General features: G+C 39.0%; 1 protein-coding gene across 3 annotated transcripts in view; it reads left to right on the top strand.

Moving 5' to 3' along the window:
• The window catches only part of svild (supervillin d), a 287,700-nt gene that overhangs the window by 159,050 nt on the left and 114,978 nt on the right, over window positions 1-13,672 (top strand). For all 3 annotated transcript variants that reach the window (XM_084135929.1, XM_084135927.1, XM_084135928.1), the window contains exons 4-5: window positions 169-227; window positions 13,092-13,192. In XM_084135929.1, the coding sequence (XP_083992055.1) occupies window positions 169-227; window positions 13,092-13,192 (160 nt within the window). The remainder of the gene's footprint in view (window positions 1-168; window positions 228-13,091; window positions 13,193-13,672) is intronic.

The raw sequence follows: 13,672 nt of genomic DNA, 5'->3' as shown, positions 1-13,672 counted from the left end.
AAAACCAAAACAAACTGTGAAACGATCCTTCTGGGAACATGACTTCACTCAGTACATCTGATATTGTGTGCAGTATGAGGAAAGTTTACTTCAGGCATGTTGATTGGTGTGCATGCATGTGCGTTTGTGCACATTTTGACATTACTCTTTTTTTTTGTGTGTTGACAGATGACGGGAAAGCAGATGACGCCAAAACGTGTATGACTGCCAAAACGTCTCTTTTAAAAGTAAGTGCCCTTTATCTGTAAGCACTGTAATGGACAGTTCATCCGCCTGTCACCTATGGAAGCATAGTAGCAATATTCAATTTGAAATGTAATATGCAAAATGACAATGCAGTATGTAAAATGGCAATGCATTTCTGTATTCGAATTTACATTTTCCATTACATTTGTGCAACGTTGGTGCAAAATGAAAATGAAAATGTATAATTTACATTTGCCATTTCATACACTAGTTTTAATATGTAAATTGAATATTTTAACGCTTTATAAGTTGCAAAATTAAAATGAAAATGTATTACAGAAATGATTAGATATTTTAACATGTTCAAGCAAAAACTAGCAAAATGACCATTTAAATGTTATTTTTCTTCATTGCATTTACACTCACAGTTAAGACACTTGCGATTGCATTTTTATTAAATGTGCCGCAATGAATGTAGCAAAATTCAGTGTGCAAATTGAAAATGCATTCCGAACAGGTAAACAGGTAAACATAGGCTATATATGTGTTACGTATTTTGAGGTGTTGGAAGGAAACATGGTGGCGGCAGAGCTGATACGAGCGTTAAATTCCCTGGCAGATGAAGTGGAGAAATTGTAGTGTTTCCGAAGATTATTACACCGTGTCCTAACCAGACACGATGCGATAAGATTTCAGCAAATAATTTGTCTGTCCACACTAGACGCAACGTGACTGAGAGATGGTAAAAATCAAACAAAACCCACAGCCAATCAGAACAGCGTGTGGGCGGACTCTCACGGCAAGTGCACGACACCAGAAAGTAATCTTGACGGCAATCACAAAGTGGCTAACATTACATAATCAAATTCATAAATATTAAACCTTTTAAACATTATTAAATATACATAGGTTACTGAGTTACTAAAACATTCTTTGTCAAAGAATACACTTGTTTGTTCACAGTTTGAACGATCTTGTTTCCATTTGTTTCATTTCAAGATCTGAGGTGAATTATCCATTGTTGCTTTTACAGCTACAAAGCTGGGAGCACTAAATGATATTCAAAGTCACATTGCATGCGTTTAAAGGACAACTCCGGTCAATTTGAACATTGAGCTCATTTTTTTGTACATTTGGAGTGCTGTCAGTACAGAGAACGACGACAAAAATCGGTGTTGCCTACACCGTGTTATCCTCTTTTTAAAATTTGCACCCTGTTGACTTCAATGGGGCAAGTTTTAAACCTGCTTTTAGCCTCTTAAAATCCTTGATGTGTCATTACAAGTGCACAGGTCATGTGAGTGATTCCTTCGGAGTGAACGCGGGTGAATCTGACTGCAGTAGATGTGAAAGGTATGAATAAAAATTATGTTTATTCAGCCAGCGCACATACCTGTATTTACATCCTGTATTCGGTCGAAGTCCATAGTAATCGATTGTCGAGTTCACGCGCGTGATCATAGGTACTAAACCTATGCGCGTAAACTCGACAATTGATTACTATGGACTTCGACTGAATACAGGATGTAAATACAGGTATGTGCGCTGGCTGAATAAACATAATTTTTATTCATACCTTTCACATCTACTGCAGTCAGATTCACCCGCGTTCACTCCGAAGGAATCACTCACATGACCTGTGCACTTGTAATGACACATCAAGGATGTTAAGAGGCTAAAAGCAGGTTTAAACATTTTAAAAAGAGGATAACACGGTGTAGGCAACACCGATTTTTGTAGTTCTCTGTACTGACAGCACTCCAAATTTAAAAAAAAATTAGCTCAATGTTAAAATTGACCGGAGTTCTCCTTTAACATTAAATAAAGCACATAAACAGTACCTGAGATTATCATTGCCACACTTTGTGTTTGTTGTTTCAGCGCGACGTTGCAGAAACTGTTTCTAAAACCGTATTCCTAATTACACGCGACGCGACGCCGCAACACGCGACAAAAGCATAGACAGTATATAAACTGGACACAGCTCCCGCCCCCCTTTCTCTCTCGCCGCCACTGAGTTTCAAGTGCACAAGTTAGTTTTGCACCTAATATATCACGAAAAGAGTAGCAAAAGTCAAGGCACGAAATTTGAAATTGCCGTGACAGATTTGAGAAGTTGCAAGTGCCTAATTGAGGTTGTACTGCGAATGTGAATGTAAGATTAAATGCAAATATATATATATATATATATATATATATATATATATATATATATATATATATATATATATATATATATATATATATATATATTACAAGTTTGTGTCTTTCATTGCATTTCTGTGAATGGCATTTTAAACATTTGTGATTACTTGTCTGCAGCTTCAAATTCAGAATACAGGTTTGTGACTATTGTCTATGAGTGCAAATTTAAACATTCAACTTCAGATTTTTATTTTACAGGTTTTCACATTGGAGCTGGAGTGTAAATGTTTGCGTACAAGGACGAATGTTTTATGAAATATTTTTTTGTACAAGTTCTCAAATTCACATCTACGTGCTCTCGAGTTTTGCTACTCTTTTACCTTCATAAAATGCCACCCTCCTGGAAAGAAGCAACCGTAATCCCAATACCTAAACCAGGAAAAGAACATACAGATCCAAATAACTATTGGCCAATCGCTCTTACCAGTTGCCTCTGTAAAACAATGGAGAGAATGGTAAATAATCGACTTGTTTGGACATTGGAGTCGAAGAAACAAATAAGGTATTATCAATGTGGCTTTAGACGTGGAAAGTGCACTTTGGATCAATTAATCAGACTGGAAACTTACATCAGAGATGGTTTCATTAGAAAAGAACATGTTGTTGCTGTCTTTTTTGTCTTGGAAAAAGCATATGATACAACATGGAGATATGGAATCTTGAAAGATCTTTACCACATGGGTTTTAGAGGATGATTACCCATCTTCATTTCTAATTTTTTGGCTAGCATATATGTTAAAGTCCAAGTAGGAACCACCTTGTCGGATATTCACAAACAAGAACTTGGAGTTCCTCAGGGAAGCATTCTCTCTGTCACTCTTTTCAGCATTAAAATAAACAGCATTGAGAATGTCATCGGATCTAATATATTCTGCAGCCTATATGTGGATGATCTCTGCATCTGTTATAGAGGGAAGAACATGAGTACAATGGAAAGGCAACTGCAGTTATGTATTCACAAAATATATCAGTGGTCAGTTGAAAATGGATTCAAGTTCTCTAAATCAAAAACAGTTTGCACTCACTTGTGTATCCAGCGATCCCTTCATCATGATCCAGAACTCTTCATTAATAGAGAACCGATTAATGTTGTTAAAGGACAATTCCGGTGAAAAATGAACCTAGGGGTAATTAACACATGGTTACCGAGTCGATCGTTCCCTGGGATGCGTTTTCATGAAAATCAAATGTAAAGAGTTTTATCTCTAAAAACAGATTAGCTTATAACGCTAGTATATGGGGCAGAGAGTAAGTAAAAGTAAATCGCTAGTTAATACCACTAACAAGGCTCAAAATAGCCTCACACTAACACGGTAGCATAATGAGGGTCCTTACATGCAAACCGAAGCATTGAGAACTTTGTAAGTGTACAGACAGTTTAATAAGAAGAGACTTTATAAAGACAGTACATTACGCGTTAACAGGCAGCAGGCATCTTGGAAAACAGTCTCGACTAATCGAGTCACGAACGCCGCGCTACGTTATATTTCACAAACGTAATTCCTATCGACCAGCTCACTTAGCACGGCGTTCGTGACTCGATTAGTCGAGACTGTTTTCCAAGATGACGCCTGCCTGTAAACACGTAATGTTCTGTCTTTATAAAGTATCTTCTTGTCTGTACACTTACAAAGTTCTCAATGCTTCGGTTTGCATGTAAGGACCCTCATTATGCTACCGTGTTAGTGTGAGGCTATTTTGAGCCTTGTTAGTGGCATTAACTAGCGATTTACTTTTACTTACTCTGTGCCCCATATACTAGCGTTATAAGCTAATCTGTTTTTAGAGATAAAACTCTTTACATTCGATTTTCATGAAAACGCATCCCAGGGAATAATCGACTCGGTAACCATGTGTTAATTACCCCTAGGTTCATTTTTCACCAGAATTGTCCTTTAAGGAAATAAAGTACTTAGGTCTTCTATTTGACAACATAATGGACTGTCATTCCTCATTTGAATTCACTAAAAAACAAGTGTCTTAAAGCTATGAATATAATGAAAGTATTGGCAAAAACAAAATGGAGAGCAGATTACATTGTTCTTTTGAGACTCTACAGAACACTAATCCATTCCCGTCTGGACTATGGAAAATCATATAAGCAGATGCTTGACTCAGTGCATCATCAGGGCTTACGACTTGCCTTGGGAGCATTTAGAACTTTGCCAGTGCAAAGTTTGTACATTGAAGCCAATGAACCTTCTCTTCAAAACAGACGATTCAAGCTCTCACTCCTATATGCTGTCAAAATAAAGGCAAATAAAACCAAACCAGTCTATTCTACAGTCTTCAACCCACAATTTACTCGTAATGAGAGCAAACCTAAAAGCATCAGATCCTTCAGTATTCATATTAAACCACATTTGGAGAACTTAAATACAAATTTGAACATTTTAAATCAAATACAAATGGCTGAGTGACCTCAGAATGACCAATAAATATTATTTTAATATCTAAGAAACCGAAGTAGAACAAAATAAATGTTTACCGATTTAGGCTATTTTGGGTGAATTTGGAGCAGGTCGGGGTGCTGGTGACGTCATCGTCTATAATTCGGTCTAATATTTTGAAAACCGAAGCAAAACAAACAAAACTTTTACCGGTACAAACAAAGCACAAACAAAGCACAAACAAACGAGACTATTTTGTGTGAATGTGGAGCAGGTAGGGGCTGGTGACGCCATCACCTGTAATTAAATGTCTAATATCTTAAAAACCGAAGCAGCACAAACAAGACCTTAACCGGCACAAACCAACACAAACGAACAAGACTATTTTATTTGGAGCATGTGGGGTGCTGCGTGACCTATAAATATACTTTTAATATCTAATAACCATAGCAGCACAAACACATTTTTTTACAGCACAAACGCAGTAAAAACGATTGAGCCTATTTTGTCGACGTTTTGCATTGGGTGGGGGTGGGGCTGAATGCATTTTCAATTTGCACATTGAATTTTGCTACATTCATTGCGGGACATTTAATGAAAATGCAATCGCAAGTGTCTTAACTGAGTGTAAATGCAATTGACCCTTCGCAGGGAGCTTGATTGACAGGCGATCTAACCAATCATAATCCACCATCCGCCATTTTGTCCGACAAAGCAGTCAGGAGAGATAGCAGATTAACATGGGAGAATCTGAACTTGAAAAACGGCGTGTACTGACGCCTTTCCGCGGTTAAAACAACATTCCTTCTTATGTTCATTCAATTCAATTAAGAAAAATAACATTTTAAATGATCATTTTGCTACAGTTTTTGCTTGAACATGTTAAACAGATCTAATCATTTCTTTAATACATTTTAATTTTAATTTTGCAACTTATAAAGCGTTAAAATATGTATTCAATTTACATATTAAAACTAGTGTATGAAATGGCAAATGTAAATTTTCATTTTGCTCCAAACGTTGCTCAAATGTAATGAAAAATGTAAATTCGAATACAGAAATGCATAGCCATTTTACATATTGCATTGTCATTTTGCATATTGCATTATCATTTTGCATATTACATTTCAAATTGAATATTGCTACCCATATGTTTCCATAGTCACCATGTGTCACCTATCATTCTGTCTCTCTTGCAAACAAATGTTGTTTTCACTGTCATACAAAAAATTTTTTACAGGATATATAAGTGGAATGTATAATTTCAGCACTAGTAGTGACACCAAACAGAATTCCCAGCTCTTCCTCCTCATATAAAATGCATCTTCACAAGTTTCAAATTTCAAAATTCAAATTGGTGAATTAGCCTTCTGGGTTGGCATACAAATTGACATTGTGACTGAACAGTTGTGGTGTTTTGTTCTTGAACAATTCAGTATTTAAACTAATTATTCTTGTATAGTTTGCATGGACTGATTTTGGTCCATTGAAGTCTCTTCATGTTGAAGTGTGCTTTCCTCCCATCAAAGACTATCCACCTTATATTTAACGTAAGAGCACATGTGGCCATTTGTAACATGAATGTGCAAGGCTACCGGTGCTATCCGCTTCCAGTTATTTTAGCTATATAAAAACAGTGCATTATGCTGCTTGAAATTGCAAACGGTTATATTATTTTAATTTATTATTACAATCATAAACAAACTAGGTTTTAGTGCAAATAGTTTTGCTGGATATTGCACTTATACCTATACCTTACCTATAGTGGCGAATGATTTGGAAGTCTCGCACATTCACGGGAAATAGCTTAATTCAGTGTCACAAAATAAGTTGGATAGCACAAGCAAATAGCAGTTGATTGTGAACTGTAAAAGACCTGCATCAATTTCATGTCATTTAGCCAGAGGTTGATGTCAGAGAGAAATAGGATAAATTAACATAAAAAAGGCACACTTCAGTTTAATTGCTGAAATGTAAAGCAGCAGTTTGTTAAAAGTGCTAGATTTCTGATCACCTATGAAAAGTAAAAAAAAAAAAAAAAAAAAAAAAAAAAAACCTTTATTTAATATACATTTTAATTCAGTTTAATGAGACTCAACTTTACTCCCCAAAGGCAAATTCATGTCTTTCCTTTTATGTTGGTATTATTATGTTGGTATTATTATGTTGTAAGCTTCTGACTATGATTATTATGTCAGCATCTGTTTGTGGCATGGCAGGAAATTATCTTGGAGGAGTTACACTAAATTAAATGGATTGTTGTCAGCTGAGCTCTCAAGTTGTCCCAAATGGAGTGCTGTAATGCAGCTGTGTTTTGTTATAAGAAAGTCTGCAAGCTGGAGTTGAAGACGTCCAGGTGTCTTCGAGAAGTTGGATGAAAACACCATAGTTTTTGTACCCAGAAGGCCAGAACATATTGGGTCTGCATGCACACAAGGCTCGCTATATCTTCAATGTCAAAGATTGACTAGAAAAGTTAATTCACAGCCCTTCAGATGCTAATTTAGCCTCAATAATTGTATAAGTATTGTTACAATCTTGTTTGAAAAAGAGAATGATTTAGATTTTTCTTACTTGCATGTGTTAAAGGGAATTCTGAAGTTAAAGGAATGTTCCGGGTTCAAGCTCTGATGACAGTATCTGTGGCATGCTGTCTATAACCAGACAATAAAAACTGACTTGTCCCTATATTTGTAAAAACAAGCAAAACTTCTATGAACATAGAAACCGGGTTCACACATGAATGGAAAACGTACATCGACAATAAAGAAACGCATGAAGAAAATGCACATAGAAAAAACACCAGATACAAAAATGCACTACAAATGCTCACTACGCACATATATAAAAATGTTAAAAAAACGAAAAAAATAAGCGGTCCCAGCCAGGTTTGTCACTTGTTGGGGTCCCCTTGAAACATTTCCGTGCTATTTGCAGTGTGTTTCTGTATTTGGTTGCATTGTGAGTATTTGCAGCACATGTGTTGTCTACTGGCATGGCAAAAAACCCATGGCAATAGAAAAAAAAAAACATCGGCAAATTAAGAAAATATAATTTACTTTTCTTTTGACTAAAATGCCATTTTAATTTTAGTCATCTGAATTGTTTTAGTTTTAGTCTAGTTTTAGTCGATTAAATATCACAAGAATACTTTGTCAACTAAAATATACCGGTCACTAAATAAGATAAAATAGAACAAAGATACAAATGAAATAGTGCTTTAAGTTTGCCAAGTAGGTCTAATACAGAGTTAGACTTTCGCATTGTCCATGATTTTGACGGACAGGGTCGAACAAATTCTGTCATGATCTTTTTACCTGTCATTTTAATTTTTCATGTTGTAGGCTAATGATAATGAGACAACAAATGTTAAATTGTTAAAAACAATTGTTTTTGTTCACATATAATTTTTTTATCGTAAACTTACAAGACGAGCATAGGCTAATATTAAATGTTTTAATGGCTATTTATTTAAAATTACCCCTAGAATCGCCTCCGTTGCCGTTTCTGACATTGCTTAATTTTAAAGGGTAAACTAACCCTTTAATGCACAAATCCAATGATGCATATCTGATTTTCTGCCAGTTGTTTTACTTTCACTTTAGACATAACCGACTGTTTAAATGACAGTTTTGTGTATTTGTCCTTTCAAGCATAATAAGATGCAAAATATAATTAAATTTAGCACTCGTGCGGTTAGAGAGGTGGCTCAACCGTCTCAAATGGAGTTCTCTTTCGCGTCTTGTGCTTAAAGGGATACTTCAGGATTTAGCATTAAGCTTTGTATTAGTAGAAAACCTGTAGTATTTTCGAATTACCGTGGTTTCCACCCTCATATCCCCCTGAGACGAGAGATTTATATATTTTTTGTCTAGAAAAGGATTTTCTGGCCAGAGGCAAGAGACTACAGCCAGTAGTAGGGGCTGTTCCGCATGTTTTCAACCCGCCCATAGAGGGTGGGATCTCACTCACAGAATGTACACACAGTGTCAGCCGTCTTTCTTTGGAAGCTAAGCTAGCAGGCTCTTGTTCTGTGGAGAAAGCTGAGTAGTAGGAGAAAGCTGAATAGTAGGGGTTACCATCCTCCTTTTCCCGGACTTGTCCGGCGGGCGAGATCGTTCAAAATGTCCGGGATTCAGCTTTTGCTTTCTGCAGTCGCCATTCATTGTTTACATGCACACCTTTTGTTTTAATCTAGCTGAATTCATTCCGAATGGTGAATCTGAATGTAGTGTTTACATGAACGCTAAACAAGTGATCGGTTGATGTGCGTTTTACCATTGCTAAGAAAATTCCCGCTCCTCCGTGAGAGATGCGAGACCGGTGCGTCTCAGTAAAGACGCCACCGGCCTCGCGCCGTTCTCCCGCGGCCGTCAGCCTCATCCTGCTCGCCACAGTAAACATAATAAATGGCGACTGTAGAAAGCGAAAGCCGAATCCCGGACATTTTGGGCAATCTCGAAATCATGGGCAAACTCGTCACAGAGACTCACTAGTAGCACTAGTAGCCTAGCCTTGTTGTTTTTAACTGCGCTCTCTAACCGGTAGGCATGGCTTGGGAGTGGCCTCCTATGGCAGCGAAGCAAGCGCATTCTGGGAGTTGTTGTCTTTCATCCACATAAGCCAAAAATACATTTTCTGGCTTTTCTCAGTCTAGAAAGCTCCAAATTCAAAGATTTCTTCACATTTCTTCTACATAAATGACCTATTTTAAATACACATTCATCTTTCCAGAGGTGAAGTATCCCTTTAAATAGTTGCTTTATTGTTTAAATTGGCAGACCATATGCAAATGCATGATAAAATTTATCCCGGTTCATTGTCGAGCCAATATAAAATTATTTGTTTTCCTGGAGATTGTCACTCCACACAGTTTAAAAATGGTCTTGTTTTCCTTGACCTCAAATGTGTAATTTATCCAGATATGTCCGTTTTCCTCTTTCTCACAGATGGTGACATTTTTAAACATTTTATAAGTCATGCAGCAATTGTATTCTATTAACGTGCTCGGTAGATACTTTATCATTCAAATGTGTGCATCTAATCTTCCTACCAGACAGAGATTATTTGTAATTGAATCTCTTCCCAAATCATCCCTCTCTAACATCATCTCATTTATGACGAAAAGGTCAATAGATTTTTGTTACAGGTTTTGTCATCAAAAACTTATCGACTTATCGTCTCATTTTCATCAGTGAAAAATTTCTTGGTTACTAACATAACCTCGGTCCTTCTAGATAACGGGAACAAGTACTGCGTTGCTAGACGTTGCTTTTTTTCTCCTATTTACTGAACCTTATAGAATCACGCAGTGAAACTGCATGAGCCAATGGTCGAGCTGTGGAGTTGCACCAACTAATGGCTGAGCAGCGTAGCTGCACGAATCTATGGCGTGAAAGCCTGCCAGAGCTCGCCAAAATGGGCGGGACTACCCCTCTATATAATGCGGCATTCTGCCATAACAACTCAGGTCAATTCGACTGCAAGTTATGTAGTACTCGTTCCTGTTATCTCAGGGAACCAAGGTTACGTTAGTAACCGAGTACATTCACCATCGATATGGTTCAAATGCAGAAATCATTCTAAGGTCTTGGCCCAGGACGCTTGAACAAGGGCCCAGAGGGCGCCAAGGATAAATTAGGGTGAGGTAACCGTACGACACTAAGAGACTCAGACACTACGCTGGACCATGCCCAGGCCACACCTCTGATGGAGTGTGTTTTTACTCAGATGGGGCACTGTAGGCCCATTGAGGCATAAGCTAGCGCAATTGCATCCACTATCCAGTGGGAAAGTCTTTACTTCATGACCGGATGCCCTTGGTGCGGCCTCCAAAGCACACAAAGAGCTGTTCTGACTGCCTGAACTGGGAAGAGTGCTCAATATATACTCTTATGGCCCGAACAGGGCAGAGTAAATGTGACTCCTGCTCGCCCTCAGAGGGGGGAAGAGCAGAGAAGAGTAATGAACTGTGCTCTGAACGGAGTAGAGAGCCACCTTAGGTAGCCATGGCCATGTCTTGGTTTGAGGATGACTTTACAGTCATGAGGCCCAAACTCAAGGCACTCACAGAGAGCACTTGCAAATCAGCCACTCGTTTGACCGATGCTATGGCTAGCAGGAGGGCGTTCTTTAGCGAAATGGACTATGTAGGAACCTTTGAGGGGCGAGGTGGGTTTAGCCTTTTGGACCCCTTCAGAAAGCAAACAACCAGGTTGTTCCTGCATATGGACCGGAGCGCGTTGAGTGTTTTCTGTTAGAATGGTGTTGTGTTAGCGGCCCTTAAGTTATTAACTAATGATCTTTGCAACGGAAGTGAATCAATCAAAACAAACTTTTGCTGGACAATAACTTTATTCTAGAGCTGCTATAAAGCGAAAACAATCTCTGTTACTGTAATTTCCTTTTATCACTGTAAAGCTGCTTTTGAGCAATCTATATTGTTAAAAGCGCTATATAACTGAAGGTGACTGGACTTGACTATGGACTGGCCAGCCACAGGAGCGTGGAATGTTGCTATGGCCGCCACATAGACCTCGAGCGTGGAAGGGGTACCAGTGCCAGTGAAATGTCACAGGATGTCGGGTCTTCACTCCGGGCTGTGCACAGCTGGAGAAAACAGACCACTTAAGGGTGTAGAGATCTAGTGGACAAGGCTCTAGCCTCAGAAATACTGTTTAGGACCCTTGCGGAGAGGTTCATAGGCTCCCGTCGAGGGGCCAGAGGTGAAGGGCCCACAACTCTGGTTGAGGGTGTCAGATCATTCCTTCCGCTTGGGAAAGGAGGTCCTTCCTCAGGGGAATTCGCCACGGGGCTGCTGAGAGCAGCTGCGTCAATTCTGGGATACATGACTGGTTTCGCCAGAAGGGGGCCACCAGAAGGACTGGGCGTTTGTCCTCCCTGATCTGTCTGATGACCTGAGGGAGCAGCTCAACCGGCAGAAAGGCGTATAGGGGAAGGCTAGGCCATTTGTGGGTCATTAGTGAGCGTTGCCGGACGTGTGCTGCTCTCAGTGCCCTGCACGTGTGCGTCTGGCAAGCATGTACAGAGGTCTCGATCTGAGTCCACCTTGATGGCTTATGTACAGTAGGACACCACTGCCATGCTATCACTGGAGCGTACTAAAACATGATGCCCTCTCAGGTCTGCCACTTCCAGCTGCACATCGCACAAAGAGTCTAGCGAGGAGAAGATGTTTGTCATCGAATTAATCGATGGTGAATGTACTCTGTTACTAATAACAGGAACGGATACTGCATAACTTTGTCTTTCAGTTGAGCTGAGTTCCTATGGCAGAATGCCTGCATTATATAGAGGGGTAGCCCTGCCCATTTTGGCGGGCTCTGGCAGGCTTTCACGCTATAGGTTTGTGCAGCTACGCTGCTCAGCCATTCATTATGAATAAATGCCTTCTTAAAGTATTATAGCATGTATTTTAATCTCACACTAGGTTACATAAAACAAACTGTTAATCTCAATTATTTGTCTCAAGTAATTAATAATCAGGGACAGTCCCCTTCTGGAATCCTTGTGCATATCTTATGAAAGTTACTGGGTTTACGGTCTATACATGGCCATGATAGGAGTTGAAAAATTGGATATAGGCTTAACTTCACATCTACGGTTAGTAAGCAATTTTACCACACTAGTCACTTGTAAACGCATAGGTTTAAATCATGTGGCTTAACATTTTAATTGGTTAGGGTTACATTGACAAATGCAAATCCTGCCGCATAGACTTTCATTGTAAGTGTAAACACAATTTTTTGTTGGTTTACAAGGTACAAGGCACAATTTTTTTTTCTGTGCTGAAAAGCACAGTCACAGGTACTTTTGACTGAGCTTAACTTGTATTTAACTCAAAACATTTCTTTTAATATTTATTAAATGAGTATCGCCGAAGTTTCCACATTTCTCTCCCCCCTCAGAGGTAGTGAATTGAGAGCAGTCAAAACCACTCTGACCTCTATGTCCTCCCACAAGCCCCTTTCTCCCACAGGCCTCATTCAATCTTAAGACAACAGCTTTTCCCAGCTTGTGTGTGTGTGTGTGTGTGTGTGTGCGCCTGTAGGTCCCTGCAGCCCCTCTGGCTCTGCCTAGGCTTTGTGAAAAAAAAAACAAAAAAAAAAAACACACGCACACAAAACCGCCTGGCTCTGAATGGCTAATTGTGAGATTCTGATTGGACCATCCCTGGAGGATTAGTTTGATGTGGAAAGTACCCATGGTTCCTTTCTTTTAGATTTGAAATTCCTGTATTCCTGTTGTTCTTGTATGTATACTGTAATTTTGTTCCCCTTTGGCCAACAGGGGCTGGAGAAGACAGACATCTCTGCCACCCCAAAGAACCAAGCAGATGACACTACCTACAATGTAGAGCATATCAGTGAGAGGAGGAAAGTTTCCACCAGGTAATAATATTTTGTTAGCTAGTTCAAGTTAAAGGGTTAGTTCAGCATACACACTGAACACACTGGGGTCTTCAAAATATCTTCTATTGTGTTCCATGTAAGAAATAAATGCATACAGGTTTGGAATGACCTGTGGGTATGTAAATGATAATTTTTGGCTGAACTATCCCTTTCATTTGCATACAGTCCCTCTGTGGTGATTCACACAAGGTTAGTTTTGGAAGTTTGTAATCCTCTGTGCTGGTTTAGTTTTGATCTGTGTCCTGCCAGGAAGGCAGTGAGTCATAGCAGATGAATGCAAAATGCCTGTCTGTCAGATAAGCATCTCTCTCTCTCTCTCTCTCTCTCTCTCTCTCTCTCTCTCTCTCTCTCTCTCTCTCTCTCTCTCTCTCTCTCTCTCTCTCTCTCTCTCTCTCTCTCTCTCTCTCTCTCTCTCTCTCTCTCTCTGTGTGTGTGTCAAGTCGAGTCATATTTATTTAT

The sequence above is a fragment of the Abramis brama genome (assembly GCF_963993115.1).
Source record: "Abramis brama genome assembly, chromosome: 14".
Lineage (NCBI taxonomy): Eukaryota > Metazoa > Chordata > Actinopteri > Cypriniformes > Leuciscidae > Abramis > Abramis brama.
The sequence above is the reverse complement of the archived record's forward strand: the minus strand, read 5'-3'. Positions and strand labels throughout refer to the sequence as shown.